At 44.7% G+C, this 21,093-nt stretch overlaps 2 protein-coding genes across 2 annotated transcripts; one reads left to right on the top strand and one right to left on the bottom strand.

Moving 5' to 3' along the window:
* Nucleotides 1–142: 142 nt before the first annotated feature.
* Nucleotides 143–20,793, bottom strand: LOC139573815 (26S proteasome regulatory subunit 6B). The gene is made up of 10 exons (XM_071397708.1): nucleotides 20,432–20,793; nucleotides 19,600–19,698; nucleotides 16,532–16,718; nucleotides 10,002–10,148; nucleotides 4,730–4,933; nucleotides 4,407–4,574; nucleotides 1,736–1,812; nucleotides 1,299–1,467; nucleotides 829–884; nucleotides 143–616 (listed from the first exon to the last, which is right to left on the bottom strand). Exons 1-10 carry the CDS (start codon nucleotides 20,465–20,467, stop codon nucleotides 503–505), a joined length of 1,257 nt encoding a protein of 418 aa, XP_071253809.1. The 5' UTR covers nucleotides 20,468–20,793; the 3' UTR covers nucleotides 143–502.
* On the top strand, nucleotides 11,818–15,807 carry LOC139573814 (piggyBac transposable element-derived protein 4-like). Its single transcript, XM_071397707.1, has 2 exons — nucleotides 11,818–12,353; nucleotides 12,960–15,807. The coding sequence occupies exons 1-2, from the start codon at nucleotides 12,169–12,171 to the stop codon at nucleotides 14,674–14,676; spliced, it is 1,902 nt and encodes a 633-aa protein (XP_071253808.1). The 5' UTR covers nucleotides 11,818–12,168; the 3' UTR covers nucleotides 14,677–15,807.
* Nucleotides 20,794–21,093: the final 300 nt, after the last annotated feature.

Here is a 21,093-nt window from a genome sequence, read left to right as displayed (position 1 = left end):
TGACCAACAGTCAGTTTATCTATCAAATGTATGGCTACCACTGCAGATGACCCTGGGCACGTTAGTGTGTTTGTCTTGTCACATCACTAAACTTTAAACCAATATATTTCAGTCCGTGTGAAAAATAAAGACAGACTATGCATACTTTTTAAAACATTTTTATGGAAAACTTTTTTTTTTAGAGTACTGTTTTATCAGTGAGTACATTACAGGTACAAACTCCAGGCCATTATACTAGCTACAGTCAAGTAAAACATACTTAAGAACCTGCAGAGCACATAAAAAGACCCTCCATTCACTATGTGTGTTCAAGTTTGGAATCACAGCCCCTGAGTTGACAATGGCCCTTTAGTAAATAAAGCAAAATTCAGTCCAAGGTCAATGTTAGAGTCTGTGAAACCACAAATGGACACGGTAGTAGATACAAACACACACAAATCACAAAATTTGTGTCTAAATGCCTTTTTCTTTTTTTAGGGGGAAGGGGGGGTGAGGTTACTTTCTACTTGTAGAACTCATGCTCCTGCTCATCCTTCTTGATAACAGTCTTGTAGGCCTTCTCAAAGTCCTTGGCCAGGACGATGTACCTATTTTCACGGACAGCCAGCATGCCAGCCTGAGTGAGAGGAATGAAAGAATTATAAGCACATTTATCAGAGCGTTTCAAGTTCTCACACCGACAACAGGTGATGTAACAGGGGATATTCAGTTATCTTTGGAACAAGGGTTAGCGAACGCAATAACTTGCTACTCTTTGACATTGAGTCTTTTGGAGTAGGTTGACCCCCCATGGAAGAATTCCTCCCAACAGCACGGGGTCCCACTCACCTCCTGGCAGATAGAGTTGATGTCTGCTCCGGAGATCTTGTCTGGTCTGGCCACATCTACACACTGGTTAAGGACAACCGCAAATACAAACTCATACGACACTGAACAATGTAGTGTTCTTTCGGTTACTTAGCAACCAAGGGACAGTATGGGAAAGTGCATTAGACTATACAAAGAAGGCATTCAGGTAGAGTACTAAAGTCATGGTTCATTTGACCTTTAAGTGAGAATATTGTTCCAGATCAGAGCTGTATTCAAGGAGGTAAATATTTAATGAAAACTTAAAGCACACAATGAACCGGACACAGAAAAGGATTTGTGCTCCTTTGCCTTGTTCTGAGAAGGAAAATATTGCATGATGCTGCTAGTTTTTTCTTGACACATTGATAGAAAGTTAATACAAAACACACCTGCACCCATTAACACACACACGTCATGAGAGACTTGTGGGTAGGGCATTATAAGGATACAGTCCTCCAGGTCCACCTCCTCAGAGAGGTTCATCTTGCTGGTGATGGTGGAGAAGACCAGGCGTTTCTGCCGGCGGTCAGGTAGTGGGAACTCAATCTTTCTGTCCAGACGGCCCGGGCGCAGGAGTGCGGGGTCCAGGGTGTCGGCCCTGTTGGTGGCCATAATCACCTGACAAGGGAACAAACAGGTGGGTCAGACAGAGGCAGGAAGTCATATGACAAAGGCTTAACCAGAGGCTTTAAGACCCATAGTAGTACATCACTCACTGTATAGGTTTAGCTTAAGTGCGGCTACATTTTTATTTTATGTTATTTTTTACATATTCTCAATGTGACACACAAGGTCACAGGCTAGCTGCATTAATGAGACTACAACATACAATAAGCCCTAGACAGTATGTCACAGAGGCAAAGTATGTCACAGAGGCAAAGCTCACCTTGACGTTAACGGTCTGGTCAAAGCCGTCCATTTGGTTGAGAAGCTCCAGCAGAATCCTCTGCACCTCCCTGTCAGCTGTTTGGGAAGGAGATAATACAATGAGGGATTACCAATGTCAGGGTTCAACCACACCATTAACTGCTTGGTCTTATTTTCAGTCCTAATAATCAATCCCACTCAAGATAATAAGGCCACAACCAAGTTTGTCTCTATTGTGGATCTCTGTGAATCTGTTTGCCTGGATGCTTTAAACAATGATGACATTTACTGCCATATTTACAGGTAGTTCTGTTTTGTGGGTAAATTCCGATTCCCAACTCTAACCTGAAGTTAACTGCAACTACCCTGTCCTTAAAAACCTATCTAACTATGGTGGTGGCAGTCAAAACAAATCACTTGGCCACACAAAAATATGAAGGTTATTTATTTCCCCATTGCTCTTGATAAGCTGACGGACCATGGTCATGTGTCCTTGTGTCTCCATCTGGGCCAAGGATAAACCATAGCCTAGCTAACACTCACAGGGGGGCCTTTACAGAAACATGTTTCACCTGCTTAGTTGAGGCTGATTTCAACATTGTTTGATTGAAATACTGCAATGTAAACAGCTAGAATGTGTGTTGGCATGACAAGTTCCAGGGTTCGTACAGTGGCAAGTCAAATTCAATGACTTAAGTATTTTTTCCAAGCACTAATATTTATTTTTAAGGACCATCAATTCGTAATATTTCATACTACTCAATTGTTTCTAGTCGCCACCAGATGGCAGTATATCACCACAACCTAAAAAACAACTTAGTATTCATCACTACCTTACAAGTTCTACTCAATAACGCATTGTTTCACTACATACGTAAGTCAGTACTGATGATTTTGTAATTTGACTACCGATGAGCAGAGTTTTGGGAGATGCCTACTGGTGAACACACATTTCCTATTCGCATTACTACCAACTTCCAGCTTAATGACTGTTTTTATTGGGCCTTTAGGAATCTACTAGTTAATAGCGACGAAAAAGAGTCTTGCTTCTGACTGGCAGCTTTAGGGTCGCCGGTCAGGAGAAGGGCAGGTGGGCTGTGTCAGAAAAACGATACGTAAACGACCACCAGGAGCACAGCTGCCACTTGATAAAGCGGAATATCGCTTGCGCCCTGTGAATGAGGCGATTGGCAAAAAAAGCTCTAGAGGTCATGGCAGAGAAAAAGTCACAATGTAGAACTGGCACCAGTGCAGGATGCAGTGTTGTGTCTTTACCCCTTTATGTGGCTCTTCAGGGCCGATTTATCCGTGCTCGCAATGTCAAAGTCTGACGCATTTTTTGCACCTTACATGGTGTCGGTTGGTTGGGTCCAGTGATGTAGTGGTAAAAAAGGTGGGTAAACTATATTGAAAAAATATATAAAACGCAACATGTAAAGGATTGGTCCCATGTTTCATGAGCTGAAATAAAAAATCCCAGAAATGTTTCATATGCACAAAAGGCAGGCTTGAATCAAAATGTTCCCGGCATTCTAGCCTGCTGCTGGGTTGTTGCCCTCCTACGGCCTCCTCCACGTCTCCTGATGTACTGGCCTGTCTCCTGGTAGCGCCTCCATGCTCTGGACACTACGCTGACAGACACAGCAAACCTTCTTGCCACAGCTCGCATTGATGTGCCATCCTGGATGAGCTGCACTACCTGAGCCACTTGTGTGGGTTGTAGACTCCGTCTCATGCTACCACTAGAGTGAAAGCACCGCCAGCATTCAAAAGTGACCAAAACATCAGCCAGGAAGCATAGGCCCTGAGAAGTGGTCTGTGGTCACCACCTGCAGAACCACTCCTTTATTGGGGGTGTCTTGCTAATTGCCTATAATTTCCACCTTTTGTCTATTCCATTTGCACAACAGCATGTGAAATTTATTGTCAATCAGTGTTGCTTCCTAAGTGGACAGTTTGATTTCACAGAAGTGTGATTGACTTGGAGTTACATTGTGTTGTTTAAGTGTTCCCTTTATTTTTTTGAGCAGTGTATATATTTTTTTTACCCCCCTTTCTCCCCAATTTCGATCTGGTCTCACCTCTGCAACTCACCAACAGGCTCGGGAGGGCGAAGGTCAAGTCATGCGTCCTCCGAAACATAACCCGCCAAACGGCGCTTCTTACACCAGCCCACTTAACCCAGAGGCACCAATATGTCGGAGGATACACCGTCTGAGGTCAGCCTGTAGGAGCCCGGCCCGCCACAAGGAGTCACTAGAGCGCGATGAGACAAGTAAACCCCCCCACCGTCAAACCCTCCCCTAACCCGGACAACGCTGGGCCAATTGTGAGCAGCTCTATGAGACTCCCGATCACAGCCGGTTGTGTGACCCTCGGGAGGCCCTCTCCTCTCATTTTAATTCCAAGTACTTTTCAAGTACCAACTTGAAAAAAAATCAGATTTTCAAGGTTTTCCAGTACTTGAATTTCAGAGTACCAAATTCAAGTACTTTAAGCACCTTGTGAGAACCCTGAAGATCACAGGTAGAGACATTTGATATCAGGAATGCCAATCTGTAAATCTGCTCTATTTTGCTTGTCTTATTGGATTTGGTTGCTATGTGCAATGCTGGTGATTAGCCAATGACCAGTCCATTCCATAGCCTATTCTGTGCAGCTGATTTTAAAAGGTACACAATGGCTCATACCTCCAGTCTGTGCATCAAAACGCTTGGTAGCGATGGCATCGATCTCATCGATGAAGATGATGGCGGGGGCGTTTTCCTTGGCCAGCCGGAAGACGTCACGCACCATGCGGGGGCCCTCGCCCAGGTACTTCTGCACAAACTCGGAGCCTACCACGCGGATGAACGCCGCTGAGAGAGAGAGAGACCAAGATATCAAATCATATGCATTGGTCAAAAAACAAATACTGATATTGTAACATGACAATATTTTGCTACCAAAAAAATTACATTGTCTAATCACCTGTGCATCCTATAGATAATGGTGAACATGGTGAATGGCCTACCTGTTGTGTGGTGAGCCACAGCCTTGGCCAGCATGGTCTTCCCACAGCCAGGAGGCCCATACATCAGAACCCCCCTGGGCGGGTCAATGCCAATCTGTTTGTAAAGCTCAAAGTGTGTGAGTGGAAGCTCCACTGCTTCCCTCACTTCCTGCTTCTGGATATCCATCCCTCCGATGTCAGCATACATCACATCCGGCTTTTGGTCTGCACGGAGAGATACAGGAAAATGGTATCAATGAGTGGAATATGCATGTAATGTATGTAAGCACGCATGAATGCATGTTTGTTCCACTCATGACTGTGCAATATATATTACAAAGGGATTTGTATACCAGGGGGTAGAATAGTGTGCATGTGAGAATCCAAGATGGCGTAGCAGTCGGACGTGTCTTTGTTTTGTCCTGTCCCGTGTAAATAGTCTTCGTATTTTTCGTATACATTTCGTATATATTTTAATTTCACTTTCCATCTAGGAACTGAATATACATTCCTACATTCCGCCTCACCCAATGTGGTACGGACCTGCTATTTTTTTATACTTTAGAACCGTAACCCCAATCAGAAGCTAGCCAGATAACTAGCTACTAGCTAGTAGTCAGTTAGCCACTGCTGCGGTCTTCACCCTCAACTCGGACACAGCCAGCTTCAATACCGGGCCAATACCTGCCAGTCTGCAAGCGCGATATCAACCCAGAGCATACTGCTTTTTCTCTACCACATCACCGGATTCCTGACGCAAGCTCTGGACAATTACACCGTATCATCACAGCTAGCTAGCTGCAACCGAGTGGCTACTACTGGCTAACACCTCTGTCCCGAAGCAAGCACCAGTTAGCCTTGAGCTAGCCTCGAGCTAGGCCCATCTGCCGGCTAGCTGAAGAGGTCTACCAGCGAATTCTTGGGCTACAATACCAGCTACAAGCTAATTTAGCCATTTTTTTTGCCGCTGCTAGTAGTTTTTACCTTCTGCACAGACACCAGCCCTGTTATTAGCCTGGATATTACTCACCAATTTACCAGCATCGGACTGTCTCTCGACAACAACGCCGGATTCCTGCCGTAATCCTTGAGCCACTACTTCTGATCCTCACAGCTAGCTTGTAGCTAGCGCAGCTAGCGCCACTGCCACGAAGCTAGCACCAGTTAGCAAACACAATTCTACAATTCACAACCTCTCTTTCGCCATCGCCATCTGGCTTGGATTCTCTGTCGACACGACCACGTCTGAGCAGACCCCCTCCGTCTGAGCAGACCACCCCCCGGGCTACTAACTTTAAACGCCGCGTGCTAGCTTAGTGGAGGCCTCCCTGCTCCATCTACGGCTGCCCCCTGGACACCATGATCACTTGGCTACATAGCTGATGCATGCTTGACTGTCCATTAATTCACGGTACTCCATTCTGTTTATTTGTGTTTTATCTGTCGGCTCTGTGCTTTAACTCAGGATCTGTGTGTAGTTAATCCGACCCTCTCTGCCTAGTCGTCGCCATTTTTACCTGTTGTTGCTGTGTTAGACTAGCACCCTGTTATTGCTGCTGTTATCTTACCTGTTGTTTTAGCTAGCTCTCCCAATCAAGACCTGCAATCACTTTATGCCTTATTGTATGTCTCTCTCAAATATCAATATGCCTTGCATACTGTTGTTCAGGCTAGTTATCATTATCATTGTTTTGGTTTGCAATGGACCCTGTAGTTCCACTCTCCGTACCTCTGATACCTCCTTGGTCCCACCCCCCACACATGCGGTGACCTCACCCATTGAGACCAGCATGTCCAGAGATACAACCTCTCTTATCATCACCCAGTGCCTGGGCTTGCCTCCGCTGTACCCACGCCCCACCATACCCCTGTCTGCACATTATGCCCAGAATCTATTCTACCACGCCCATAAATCTGCTCCTTTTATTCTTTGTCCCCAACGCTCTAGGCGACCAGTTTTGATAGCCTTTAGCCGCACCCTCATCCTACTACTCCTCTGTTCCTCGGGTGATGTGGAGGTAAACCCAGGCCCTGCATGTCCCCAGTCACCCTCATTTGTTGACTTCTGTGATCGAAAAAGCCTTGGCCTCATGCATGTCAACATCAGAAGCCTCCTCCCTAAGTTTGCCTTACTCACCGCTTTAGCACACTCTGCCAACCCTGATGTCCTTGCCGTGTCCGAATCCTGGCTTAGGAAGGCCACCAAAAATTCTGAGATTTCCATACCCAACTATAACACTTTCCGTCAAGATAGAACTGCCAAAGGGGGAGGAGTTGCAATCTACTGCAGAGAGAGCCTGCAAAGTTCTGTCATACTTTCCAGGTCTATGCCCAAACAGTTCGAACTTCTAATTTTAAAAATTAATCTCTCCAGAAATAAGTCTCTCACTGTTGCCGCCTGCTACAGACCCCCCTCAGCTCCCAGCTGTGCCCTGGACACCATCTGTGAATTGATCGCTCCCCATCTAGCTTCAGAGTTTGTTCTGTTAGGTGACCTAAACTGGGATATGCTTAACACCCCGGCAGTCCTACAATCCAAGCTTGATGCCCTCAATCTCACACAAATCATCAAGGAACCCACCAGGTACAACCCTAAATCCGTAAACATGGGCACCCTAATAGACATTATCCTGACCAACCTGCCCTCCAAATACACCTCTGCTGTCTTCAATCAAGATCTCAGCGATCACTGCCTCATTGCCTGTATCCGCCACGGGTCCGCGGTCAAACGACCACCCCTCATCACTGTCAAACGCTCCCTAAAACACTTCTGCGAGCAGGCCTTTCTAATCGACCTGGCCCGGGTACCCTGGAAGGATATTGACCTCATCCCGTCAGTTGAGGATGCCTGGTCATTCTTTAAATGTTACTTCCTCACCATATTAGACAAGCATGCTCCGTTCAAAAAATGCAGAACCAAGAACAGATAGAGCCCTTGGTTCACTCCAGACCTGACTGCCCTCGACCAGCACAAAAACATCCTGTGGCGAACTGCAATAGCATCGAAGAGCCCCCGCGATATGCAACTGTTCAGGGAAGTCAGGAACCAATACACGCAGTCAGTCAGGAAAGCAAAGGCCAGCTTTTTCAAGCAGAAATTTGCATCCTGTAGCTCTAACTCCAAAAAGTTCTGGGATACTGTAAAGTCCATGGAGAACAAGAGCACCTCCTCCCAGCTGCCCACTGCACTGAGGCTAGGTAACACGGTCACCACCGATAAATCCGTGATAATCGAAGACTTCAACAAGCATTTCTCAATGGCTGGCCATGCCTTCCTCCTGGCGACTCCAACCTTGGCCAACAGCCCCGCCCCCCCCGCTGCTACTCGCCCAAGCCTCCCCAGCTTCTCCTTTACCCAAATCCAGATAGCAGATGTTCTGAAAGAGCTGGAAAACCTGGACCCATACAAATCAGCTGGGCTTGACAATCTGGACCCCCTATTTCTGAAACTGTCCGCCGCCATTGTCGCACCCCCTATCACCAGCCTGTTCAACCTCTCCTTCGTATCATCTGAGATCCCCAAGGATTGGAAAGCTGCCGCGGTCATCCCCCTCTTCAAAGGGGGAGACACCCTGGACCCAAACTGTTACAGACCTATATCCATCCTGCCCTGCCTATCTAAGGTCTTCGAAAGCCAAGTCAACAAACAGATCACTGACCATCTCGAATCCCACCGTACCTTCTCCGCTGTGCAATCCGGTTTCCGAGCCGGTCATGGGTGCACCTCAGCCACGCTCAAGGTACTAAACGATATCATAACCGCCATCGATAAAAGACATTACTGTGCAGCCGTCTTCATCGACCTGGCCAAGGCTTTCGACTCTGTCAATCACCATATTCTTATCGGCAGACTCAGTAGCCTCGGTTTTTCTAATGACTGCCTTGCCTGGTTCACCAACTACTTTGCAGACAGAGTTCAGTGTGTCAAATCGGAGGGCATGTTGTCCGGTCCTCTGGCAGTCTCTATGGGGGTACCACAGGGTTCAATTCTCGGGCCGACTCTTTTCTCTGTATACATCAATGATGTTGCTCTTGCTGCGGGCGATTCCCTGATCCACCTCTACGCAGACGACACCATTCTATATACTTCCGGCCCTTCCTTGGACACTGTGCTATCTAACCTCCAAACGAGCTTCAATGCCATACAACACTCCTTCCGTGGCCTCCAACTGCTCTTAAACGCTAGTAAAACCAAATGCATGCTTTTCAACCGTTCGCTGCCTGCACCCGCACGCCCGACTAGCATCACCACCCTGGACGGTTCCGACCTAGAATATGTGGACATCTATAAGTACCTAGGTGTCTGGCTAGACTGCAAACTCTCCAGACTCATATCAAACATCTCCAATCCAAAATCAAAGCAAGAATCGGCTTTCTATTCCGCAACAAAGCCTCCTTCACTCACGCCGCCAAACTTACCCTAGTAAAACTGACTATCCTACCGATCCTCGACTTCGGCGATGTCATCTACAAAATAGCTTCCAATACTCTACTCAGCAAACTGGATGCAGTTTATCACAGTGCCATTCGTTTTGTTACTAAAGCACCTTATACGACCCACCACTGCGACCTGTATGCCCTAGTCGGCTGGCCCTCGCTACATGTTCGTCGTCAGACCCACTGGCTCCAGGTCATCTACAAGGCTATGCTAGGTAAAGTGCCGCCTTATCTCAGTTCACTGGTCACGATGGCTACACCCACCCGCAACACGCGCTCCAGCAGGTGTATCTCACTGATCATCCCTAAAGCCAAAACCTCATTTGGACGCCTTTCCTTCCAGTTCTCTGCTGCCTGCGACTGGAACGAATTGCAAAAATCTCTGAAGTTGGAGACTTTTATCTCCCTCAACAACTTTAAAAATCTGCTATCCGAGCAGCTAACCGATCGCTGCAGCTGTACATAGTCCATCTGTAAACTACCCACCCAATTTACCTACCTCACCCCCCATACTGCTTTTATTTATTTACTTTTCTGCTCTTTTGCACACCAGTATCTCTTCTTGCACATGATCATCTGATGATTTATCACTCCAGTGTTAATCTGCTAAATTGTAATTATTCGATTTATTGCCTACCTCATGCCTTTTGCACACATTGTATATAGATTCTCTTTTTTTCTACCATGTTATTGACTTGTTTATTGTTTACTCCATGTGTAACTCTGTGTTGTCTGTTCACACTGCTATGCTTTATCTTGGCCAGGTCGCAGTTGCAAATGAGAACTTGTTCTCAACTAGCCTACCTGGTTAAATAAAGGTGAAAAAAAAAAAAAAAAAAAAAAAAAAAATGTGTACCTGATGTGAGCATCATGATGCTGCTGTCAGCCTCTGGGGGGAGCACGTCCACCAGGGCATTGCTGTGCTTGTGCAGGGCCACCGACGCATTGGGCTTCAGCAGCTCTCTGTCGATGGTGCTTAGGATACGCACATAGTAGTTTGAGCCTGAGTGAAGGAGAAAAGGGGGTGACAGAGAGAAGGGGGTGGACAGAGAAGGGGGTGGACAAAGACAGAAAAGGGGGTGGACAGAGAGAAGCAGAGAAAAAGGGTGGCACAGGGAAAGAGGGGGAAATGTCATTAGTGAATATTAGAGCCACATGTTTAGCATTACAGTAAGAATGAGGCATTGGTGTTACTGTGCAAAATATGGGTGCTTATGGGTGTGGCTATTAGAGAATGAACGATATGGATTTTTTAGGGGTCAAAGATGGCAGTTGGCTGATATTTTAGGCAGATATACAATATCATAACATTTCCCAAAGACAGCCATGTATGCAATAATACATCAATTTTAAAACCGAACAATAAATTTGACTGTTTTTAACCAAACTAAATAACATAATGGTAATTGTATTTGAATGGTAAATTAAGATGTTATAGGCATACTCAAAATACAGGTGAATCCATATTCAATAGAAGTGTGTGCATGCATTGAGTTATTGAGCTTGTTTTGGCTGGTCAGTAGAGTCTATGGTGCTAAAGATGACAATCTGTTTGCCCTTCATTTTGGACTTAGAGTATATTAGCCAAGTGATCAACAACATTCGCATGAAAGTATCACGCCAGCATGTCACGCCTGTATGGAATGACATCATATAGGCACTGCTGTTAGTTTGAGAAAATAAAATATCTATTTAATGCAAATGGGACATACGAAAAGTTATGATTTGTGATCACGGATGTTTACGAAACTAGTATTTGTTATTTTCCGGGATCGGGGAAAAAATATTCTCTCTTAAGAACTCAGGATGAAATTTGAAACAACTCAATTGGCTATTCCAGCTATCTGTCAAGAAATGGGCGGGTTATAACGTGATTCTATTGCTACATTTGGATAGAGCAAGGCTGTAACTCCGCTCCCTTTCACATCTCTGCATCGCTCATATCACTTGCTGCTGTTTACTGCTACTATGATAAATACACTGTTAGTCCCATGTATCATGAGCTGAAATAAAAGATCCCAGAAATGTTCCATATGCACAAAAAGTTATTTCTCTCAAATGTATGCACAAATTTGTTAACATCCCTGTTAGTGAGCATTTATCTTTTGCCAAGATAATCCATCCACCTGACAGGTGTGGAATATCAAGAAACTGATTAACTTCTACCGAGTACGGATCCCGGATCCGGGTTTGAAAATAGACAACTTACGGTGATCGCCACAAATAGTCATATTAAACATTCATGAAAATAAAAGTGTCTCACATGCTTCAAAAGCCTTGAATCTTGCTAATCTAACTGCGTTGTCAGATTTAAAAAATGATTTACTGCGAAAGAATAGGATGTGATTATCTGAGCTCAGCGCTCCATAAATAAATACTTTTCCAACCAGCACAAGCGTAACATTATCACAGATTGCATTGAAAGAAATGGTTTACCTGTGGAAAATCTTCTCTGGTTGCAATCCCAAGGCTCATTGTTACACACTGAATGGTCTTTTGTTCGGTTAAATCCATTTTTTATAGCCTAAAACGAAACATTTTGTGAACGCTTATGTCGTTGAATTTCATGTCATAAAAGTTTTGGCGAAACATCCGAACTAAATACACTGACTAAACCTGACGTTATCCAGTCAAGTTACGTTTCATTGAAATCAACTGTTTGTTTGTAACACAACCAAACATGATGGGCCATTTTGCGGGACGTATTGATCCGAAAAAAACGATTGGAAGACAACGACCTCCGACCTCATTTGCTCACCAATCGGATGACCATTGTCTCTTTGATTGACTGTATTTTAACCCAATGACCACTCATCGTCTTGAAATCTAGCTGGTTAGATAGCCAATGAACAGAGGTAAAAGGCACTATCAAATGGTAATTTGTTTGGAGACGAACTCACTTGGAGAACGTGTGCGCAACAGGAGTCTTTTGAAATCGCATTTCAACGACGACGGACTGAAAGCTATTACGCGCAGTGTTATTTCGGCAACGTGCATCTTCAACTATATTTTCATCGAAAATCATGGCGAATAAGTCTGGGAAAGCTAAGTCCAAGACCAGATATAGCAATGTAGAGGCAATTTTAGAAGAAATTGATCGTGATTCGGATACAGAAATGTTATCTGACGACGAATCTGTGGGAGCTGCCTCTTATGATTCTGAAACGGAGGCATATTTCTTGGAAGGAGAGGATATCGTTTTGGATTGGTAAGTTCTTGTCATGCTAATGCCGTTGTTTGTAATATAAAATGTTATTTGTGATAGTATTTACGTTTTAGTTGCAATATATGCAAATGTTATGAAATTTGTAACGTACACGTGGCCTATTCATTGTGAGGGTACGCTTGTAAGCATGTAGCATGTGTACTGTACTTTGATAGTATTATGGTAGCATGGCCACATATGTTTTGAGACCAGTGTGTCTTTTATTCCCTGTTCTCTCTCTAAATAAAAATGTCTTTCTGTAGAATGTAGCAGCCAACACAAACAGCTAGCCAGCATGTGTACTGTACTTTGATAGTATTATGGTAGCATTGCCACATATGTTTTGAGACCAGTGTGTCTTTTATTCCCTGTTCTCTCTCTAAATAAAAATGTCTTTCTGTAGAATGTAGCAGCCAACACAAACAGCTAGCCAGCATGTGTACTGTACTTTGATAGTATTATGGTAGCATGGCCACATATGTTTTGAGACCAGTGTGTCTTTTATTCCCTGTTCTCTCTCTCTCTATATATATATAAATAAAAATGCATATGTTTATTATACCTGTTGATACAGGGCTCATATGTGAAACTATTCTAATTGATTCACAGTGGCACTGATTCCGACTGGGAGCCCCCAGCAGAGCCCCCAGCAGAGCCCCCAGCGCCAACTTGTTCTTCCAGCCGGACCCCTGCTGTCTCAGGGCCATCTACCGGTGTGAGGGCACCGACAAAGAGGCGGAAGAGGGGAAGTGTGCCACCTGCTAGAGAAGGGACAGAAGGGCGTTGGCACACTGTCCTGGAAGATGATGTGGAGCCACCCCAGCCAACTTTCCGACCGAAAAGGGAGCCTGGACCTCAGGTGAACGCGAGCACAACATACAGCCCACTTGAGCTTTTCCAGTTGTTTTTCACCCATTCTGTTGTAGGTTCACTCGTGTCTAACACGAATAAGTTTGGGAAGAAGAAGCAGGCAGGCAAAAAGGTAGCATGGAAGCCCGTATCCATGTCAGACTTTTACTGCTACCTTTCACTGGTCATCTACATGGGGCTGGTGAAGCTGAAAAGCCTGACTGACTACTGGAAGACGTCATCACTCTACCAACTGCCTTTCCCCATGGCTGTTATGTCCTGCAAAAGGTTTCTGGTTGTTTCACAGGCTCTTCACATCAGTGACCCAAAGGTTGATGAAGAGAATGACAAGAAGAAAGGCACAGCAACGTTTGATAGACTGTGCAAAATCAAACCTCTCTACTCCAGCATTGTTGAGGCCTGCAAGACCTACTTTCAGCCAGCCCAGAACCTGTCCATCGACGAGAGGATGGTAGCCTCAAAGGCCAGAATTGGCCTCAAACAATACATGCGTAACAAGCCAACCAAGTGGGGTTACAAGCTGTTTGTTTTGGCTGATTCTGTGTGTGCCTACACATGCAATTTCTTTGTCTATGAGGGGAAGAACACTTGTGCAAGTGGTAAGGGACTTAGCTATGACTCTGTGATGGAGTTATTGGATTTCCAACTGCTAGGGAAGGGCTACAAACTGTTTGTGGATAACTTCTACACAAGCCCTACCCTGTTCACAGACCTGAGGAAGCGGGAAGTGTGGGCTTGTGGCACCATTCGCACCAACCGGGTGGGCTTTCCGAAGACCAAGGTGAACGACATGCCGAAGCGGGCTGAGCGGGGGGCCATGCGATGGATACGCGAAGATGGTCTGCTTTTTGTAAAGTGGATGGACACCAGGGAAGTCGTGATGTGTTCAACTATACACAAGTCCTTCAATGGGGATCATGTTGCCCGGCGTATCAAGGATGGTACTGGGCATTGGACCACCAAAAATGTCCCCATTCCAACTGCAGTGAAGGACTACAACAAGAGCATGGGAGGTGTGGACCTATCAGATGCGCTAATAGGCTATTATAATGTTCTGCATAAAACAATGCGATGGTACAAGACTTTCTTCTATCATTTTGTCGACATTGCTGTGGTGAATGCATTCATCCTACATAAGGAAATGGCTAAGAGCTGTGGAAAGCCCTTCCTCACACAGAAAGCCTTCAGAGAGCAGCTCATCAAGGAGCTTGCTGGCTACAGCACCACTGCACCAAGCCCTGTTCCTTCTGCTCCTGCCACAAGTGTTCATCTGCCCAGATATATTTGTGCAGACATGAATGTGCCTAAGGGCCAAAAGGGCACAGCATGGAGGCGTTGCTGTGTTGTTTGCAAGATGAAGTCGCCCATCACATGCACCACATGCTCGGTGACCCTTTGCTTTACATCAGAGAGAGACTGCTATGGCATCTGGCATCAGCAGCAGAATATTGTGTAGAGCTTTGGCAAAGTGGGTGGGGTTATGTTATATCTGGAGTACTGTTCCTGTCTTATCCTGTGTGAATTTAAGTATGCTCTCTCTTTCTCTCCTTCTTTCTCTGAGGACCTGAGCCCCAGGACCATGCGTCAGGACCCCTTGGCATGATGACTCCTTGCTGTCCCCAGTCCACCCGACCTTGCTGCTGTTCCAGTTTCAACTGTTCTGCCTGCAGCTATGGAACCCTACCTAAACTGTTCATTTTTACTCTTGAGGTGCTGTCCTGTTGCACCCTCTACAACCACTGTGATATCTACCCGGCACAGCCAGAAGAGGACTGGCCACCCCTCATAGCCTGGTTCCTCTCTAGGTTTCTTCCTAGGTTTTGCCTTTCTAGGGAGTTTTTCCTAGCCACCGTGCTTCTACACCTGCATTGCTTGCTGTTTGGGGTTTTAGGCTGGATTTCTGTATTGCACATTGAGATATTAGCTGATGTAGGAAGGGCTATGTAAATACATTTGATTTGATAGAGGACTGAGGGTCTTCCAAGTATTGAAAGTGTAAATAGTCAACCATGTTATTTTGTAAATGTATATTTTATTCATTTTTTGGAAAACATTTTTATAAGAGAAATTCCAATATTTTTTTTATAAAAAAAAATCCAAATATTTTTTTTCATTTTTTTCATAGATTTTATTTGGGGGGGTGTTAGAATACCATTTAGGTATTTTGTATATAGTTATTTGTTTCAGAATGTATACCTTCACCAATTTGGCCACTTGGGTACATTTTGGCTACTTGTGTGGGACACCTGGGTGACCTCATGATAAATGTCATGTAGCACACTCATTTTGGAAGTTATCATTCTGAAACTTTGCACAAGCACTGTTGCCTTCTTATGTTTTGCACTGAAATTGTTCCCACATTCATATCTAGATGTTTGTTTTATCTTGTTCATTTTTATTATGATGATACAACAATTAAAATGAAAAAACGTATGTTTTTTTCATTGTATTATCTAAACCAGATCTATTGTGTTATGTTCTCCTACATTCAATTCACATTTACACAAAATTCAGAGTGTTTGCTTTCAAATGGTACCAAGAATATGCATATCCTTGCTCCTGGGCCTGAGCTAGAGACAGTTAGATTTGGGTATGTCTTCAGGCGGAAATTGAAGGGAGGGGGGGGGGGTATTCCCAAGATTAAACAGCCATCTCAAATTGAGGGATGGGGAAATTGGCATGCTGACTGTAGGAATGTCCACAAGAGCTGTTTCCAGATAATTTAATGTTTATTTCTCTACAATAAGCCGCCTTGAATGTCATTTTTGAGAATTTGGCAGTACGTCCAACCGGCGTCACAACCGCAGACCGCGTGTAACCATGCCAGCCTAGGACCTCCACATCCAGCTTCATCACCTGTGTGATTGTCTGATACCAGCCACCCGGACAGCTGATGCATCCGTGGGTTTACACAACCGAAGAATTTCTGCACAAACTGCCAGAAAACCGTCACAGGGAAGCACATCTGCAATCTTGGTCACTGTGTCAATTCATCCGTTTCTCAAAATTGCACTTTTCTGTTGGAGGATGAGCTAGCTTACCGCTGCTGCTGCTGATTTTCCCAGTTAGACATTCATCAGCATTGTGCAGTGCTCGTGGCTCAGGCAGTGAGTGGCGGCTGGCATAGCAGCAGTATTGCTATGCAGCGGGACTATCGGCAAAACCGATAGAGAAGGGCCGATAGACTAGAAAAGGGCCAATAATCGGACCGATATATCGACTCGGACTCAAGTCTCCAGTCTCTGGAGGCAACAACCAGAGGCTTACCTACACAATCTATGTGAGGACAGACAAGAGTAAAAATACTGTACCTGTGGTGGAGCCCACGATGGCTGTGTTTTGGTCCACAGCCTCCAGGAACTGGCCGATGACCAGGGGGATACTCTGTATCCTCTTGACCTCCTCCTGGGCGTGGAGGAACTCCTTCTTCAGGTTCTTCTGTTCATCTTTGATGTACTCCTCCTGCACCTCCAGAAACTCCAGCTCCTGCTGCAGCTTCTACAATAGTAAAGGAGAGGGTGGGAACGGTGTCATGGAGAATGTATGTTTGTTGATGAATCCCGGTGAACCAATTTGTTTTAATCATTACTCCTCTACACTGGCTTCCTGTTAAGGCTAGGGCTAATGTGCACGTGCACAGGCACATGCATACACACACAATAACATACACATGGATTTAGTACTGTAGATATGTGGTAGTGGTGGAGTAGGGGCCTGCGGGCACACAGTGTGTTGTGAAATCTGTGAAAGTATTGTAATTATTTTTTTTTTAATTGTATAAACTGGCTTAATTTTGCTGGAGCCCAGGAAGAGAAGCTGCTGCTTTGTTTAAATACAAATACAAGGTGAACGGAAAGGCACTGGAGCGACAAACCGCCCTTGCCGTCTCTTCCTGGCCGGTTCCCCTCTCCCCACTGGAATTCTCTGCCTCTAACACTATTACGGGGGCTGAGGCACTGGCTTACTGGTGCTCTTCCATGCCGTCCCTAGGAGGGGTGCGTCACTTGAGTCACTGACATGATCTTCCTGTCAGGGATGGCGACCCCTCGAGGTTCGTGCCGTGGGGGAGATCTTTGTGAGCTATACTCGTCCTTGTCTCAGGATAGTAAGTTGGTGGTTTGAAGATATCCCACTAGTGGTGTGGGGGCTGTGCTTCGGCAAAGTGGGTGGGGTTATATCCTGCCTGGTTGGCCCTGTCCGGGGGTATCGTCAGACGGAGCCACAGTGTCTCCCGACCCCTCCTGTCTCAGCCTCCAGTATTTATGCTGCAATAGTTTGTGTCGGGGGGCTAGGGTCAGTCTGTATATCTGCAGTATTTCTCCCGTCTTATCCAGTGTCCTGTGTGAATTTAGTATGTATGCTCTCTCTCTGAGGACTTGAGCCCTAGGTCCATGCCTCAGGACTCCTTGCTGTCCCCAGTCCACCTGGTCGTGCTGCTGCTCCAGTTTCAACTGTTCCGCCTGCGGCTATGGAACCCTGACCTGTTCACCGGGCGTGCTACCTTGTCCCGGACCTGCTGTTTTCAACTCTCTCTCTCTACCGCACCTGCTGTCTCCAACTCTGAATGATCGGCTATGAAATGCCAACTGACATTTACTCCTGAGGTGCTGACATGTTGCACCCTGTACAACCACTGTGACTATTATATGACCCTGCTGGTCATCTATGAACATCTTGGCCATTTTACATTTACATTTAAGTCATTTAGCAGACGCTCTTATCCAGAGCGACTTACAAATTGGTGCATTCACCTTATGATATCCAGTGGAACAACCACTTTACAATAGTGCATCTAACTCTTTTAAAGGGGGGGGGGGGGGTTAGAAGGATTACTTTATCCTATCCTAGGTATTCCTTAAAGAGGTGGGGTTTCAGGTGTCTCCGAAAGGTGGTGATTGACTCCGCTGACCTGGCGTCGTGAGGGAGTTTGTTCCACCATTGGGGTGCCAGAGCAGCGAACAGTTTTGACTGGGCTGAGCGGGAACTGTACTTCCTCAGAGGTAGGGAGGCGAGCAGGCCAGAGGTGGATGAACGCAGTGCCCTTGTTTGGGGCCTGATCAGAGCCTGAAGGTACGGAGGTGCCGTTCCCCTCACAGCTCCGTAGGCAAGCACCATGGTCTTGTAGCGGATGCGAGCTTCAACTGGAAGCCAGTGGAGAGAGCGGAGGAGCGGGGTGACGTGAGAGAACTTGGGAAGGTTGAACACCAGACGGGCTGCGGCGTTCTGGATGAGTTGTAGGGGTTTAATGGCACAGGCAGGGAGCCCAGCCAACAGCTGGGCTCCATGTACTGTTACAATCTCCACCCGGCACAGCCAGAAGAGGGCTGACCACCAATCAGAGCATGGTTCCTCTCTCGGTTTCTTCCTATGTTCCTGCCTTTCTATTGAGTTTTTCTGAGCCACTGTGCTTCTACATCTGCATTGCTTGCTGTTTGGGGTTTTAGGCTGGTTTTCTGTATAGCACTTTGTGACATCTGCTTATGTAAAAAGGGCTTTATAAATACATTTGATTGAAATAGTGCCTTCAGAAAGTATTCATACCCTTAAGACTTATTCCACATTTTGTCTGAATTCAAAATGGATTAAATGTTCTCAATCTACCTTCATAACCCAATAATTAAAGTGAAAACGTTCATAAAAATGTTTGCAAATATTGAAAATGAAATATGTCAATGTTATATTTCTGTAAGTATTCACACCATTAAGTTAATACTTTGTAGAAGCACATTTGGCAGTGATTACAGCTGTGAGTCTTTCTGTGTTAGTATTCAAAAAGGGGTATTCAATGTCCGTATTTGTTTATCTACAATATGTGCCCTTCTGTGCAAGGCATTGTAAAACCTCCCTGGTCTTTGTGGTTGAATCTGTGTTTGAAATTCACTGGTCAACTGAGGGACCTTACAGATAATTGTGTGCGGGGTACAGTCATTCGGAATTCCTGATAAACCCTATTATTGCACAGTGAGAGTCCATGCAACTTATGTAACTTAAGCACATTTTTACTTCAGAACTTATTTAGGCTTGCCATAACATAGAGGTTGAATACATGACTCAATATATTTCAGCTTTTCATTTTTTATTAATTTGTTTAAACTCAAAATGTAATTCCACTTTGACATTACGGGGTATTGGGTGTAGGCCAGAGAACCCAAAAAATCTATATTTAATCCATTTTAAATTCAGGCTGTAAGAACAAAATGTGGAAAAAGTCAAGGGATGTGAATACTTTCTGTAGGCACTGTATTAGTCAACATCTTTACTGTGATTGAAGAAATCACAGAAAGGGCCTGTATGATTTAAATTGCTTTTCTTGTTGTGCTGACAGAAATAGACCTCAACAGTCAAGCATATACAGACAGAAGCTGTTCCCAGTACAGACCTTATATCTGCTGTAAAGGTCTTCAAGATCTTCTGGTTCTGGGGCCAAGAAAGAAAGCCCCGTCTGGGGTCGTGAGTTCAGCATGGCAGGCACTTCGTCCTGTGTAGACATAAGACAACACAAGCATTTACACAAATTCTACGTTGTAAGCATAACCACAAACATGTGAAAACGCTGTAGCAAATGTTAACGTTACCTAACGTTACTAGCTAACTGTTTGTGGTGTTGCTAGCTAGCTTGTTAATTTACTTGCCTAATGTTGGGTGAGTGATGACCGATAGAAAAAGTGAGAGGAGCGGAAGATATTTCAATCCACGACATTGTTTTAGTGCCGTTCCGTAAAGGATAAGTACGTTACTGCGGTAGGTAACGTTAGCTATTAATGTTGTGAGTGTAGTATTGGTAAGCTTGAAGCTACAACAAACAAAATAACACAAGTCAACGGCCGGCAGCTAAGGTTAGCTAGCTAAGTTAACAAGTCGGATAACAACCGAATTAGATTGGATATGACTGAGCCGAATGTAATGTTAACGTTAGCCTTTTCTAAATGCCTTATTGTTAATTATTAGCCAAGGCAGATGTCAGCTAACGTAGCTACACCAAAATGCTAAAGTTACCTAGCTTTCCAGTTGAGATAGCATGTTAGCTTACATGACAGAGCATTTACAGTGCCGTGAATGAATTGGCACGTTTAGTTGGATGACGGACGAATTAAATGTATTCAAAGAACACTTTAGATTAAAGATAGTACGTTTTAAGTTGTCTATACTTTTTCAAGTTTCGTATAACCAAAAACAACGGTGAAAATGTACACAGTCAAAATGAATCATACCTGAATTTTTTCAACAGTTACTCCAATGTCCTCCATGTTGAATTCCCTATCATGTGACGTACTGACGTTCTACGTAAGGACCCAAGCGACATTTGTGGGATTCATGGGTAATGAAGTTTCTGTGGACAAGCATTATCAACAAATGCAAATGAATTGAGAGATTGCTCCACAAATACAATGTTTTGTGATCTTCGGAGTAATTTGTTTTCTAAACCTTGCCTCCATCTGATATAGTAAGCAAACACCCTCACATCACTATGAATACTGATGATAGATATGATGGATAGCAGGTGAATGACTGCTCACGCTCTCTTTAGCAGAATCCTAGTTTTATGTACAGAACAGTTTGGCAAATTATGTTGACAGTGACGTTCAATAGGTGAGGTTTGTGTATTTCCTGCCAGTTAGCTGGTGGCTATAATAGGCTGTATGACTACTGCTGCTGCATAGTCTGTTGCATCTTTCCTCTGTTGCATTGCTTTTCATTTTTGTCTTGTATTAAATCTGTCCACAGATGATGCTTTATACCAAATCTATCACAACGACATTCAGTTGTTTTCAATGGATCACTGTCCCACATAGGCTAAGCTTCCAATAAAGTCAATTGAATTAAAATTGCCAAAATTATATAGCCTAATTAGCCTACTCCTGTCTATACAGAA

The sequence above is a fragment of the Salvelinus alpinus genome, chromosome 4 (assembly GCF_045679555.1).
Source record: "Salvelinus alpinus chromosome 4, SLU_Salpinus.1, whole genome shotgun sequence".
NCBI lineage: Eukaryota > Metazoa > Chordata > Actinopteri > Salmoniformes > Salmonidae > Salvelinus > Salvelinus alpinus.
The sequence above is the reverse complement of the archived record's forward strand: the minus strand, read 5'-3'. Positions and strand labels throughout refer to the sequence as shown.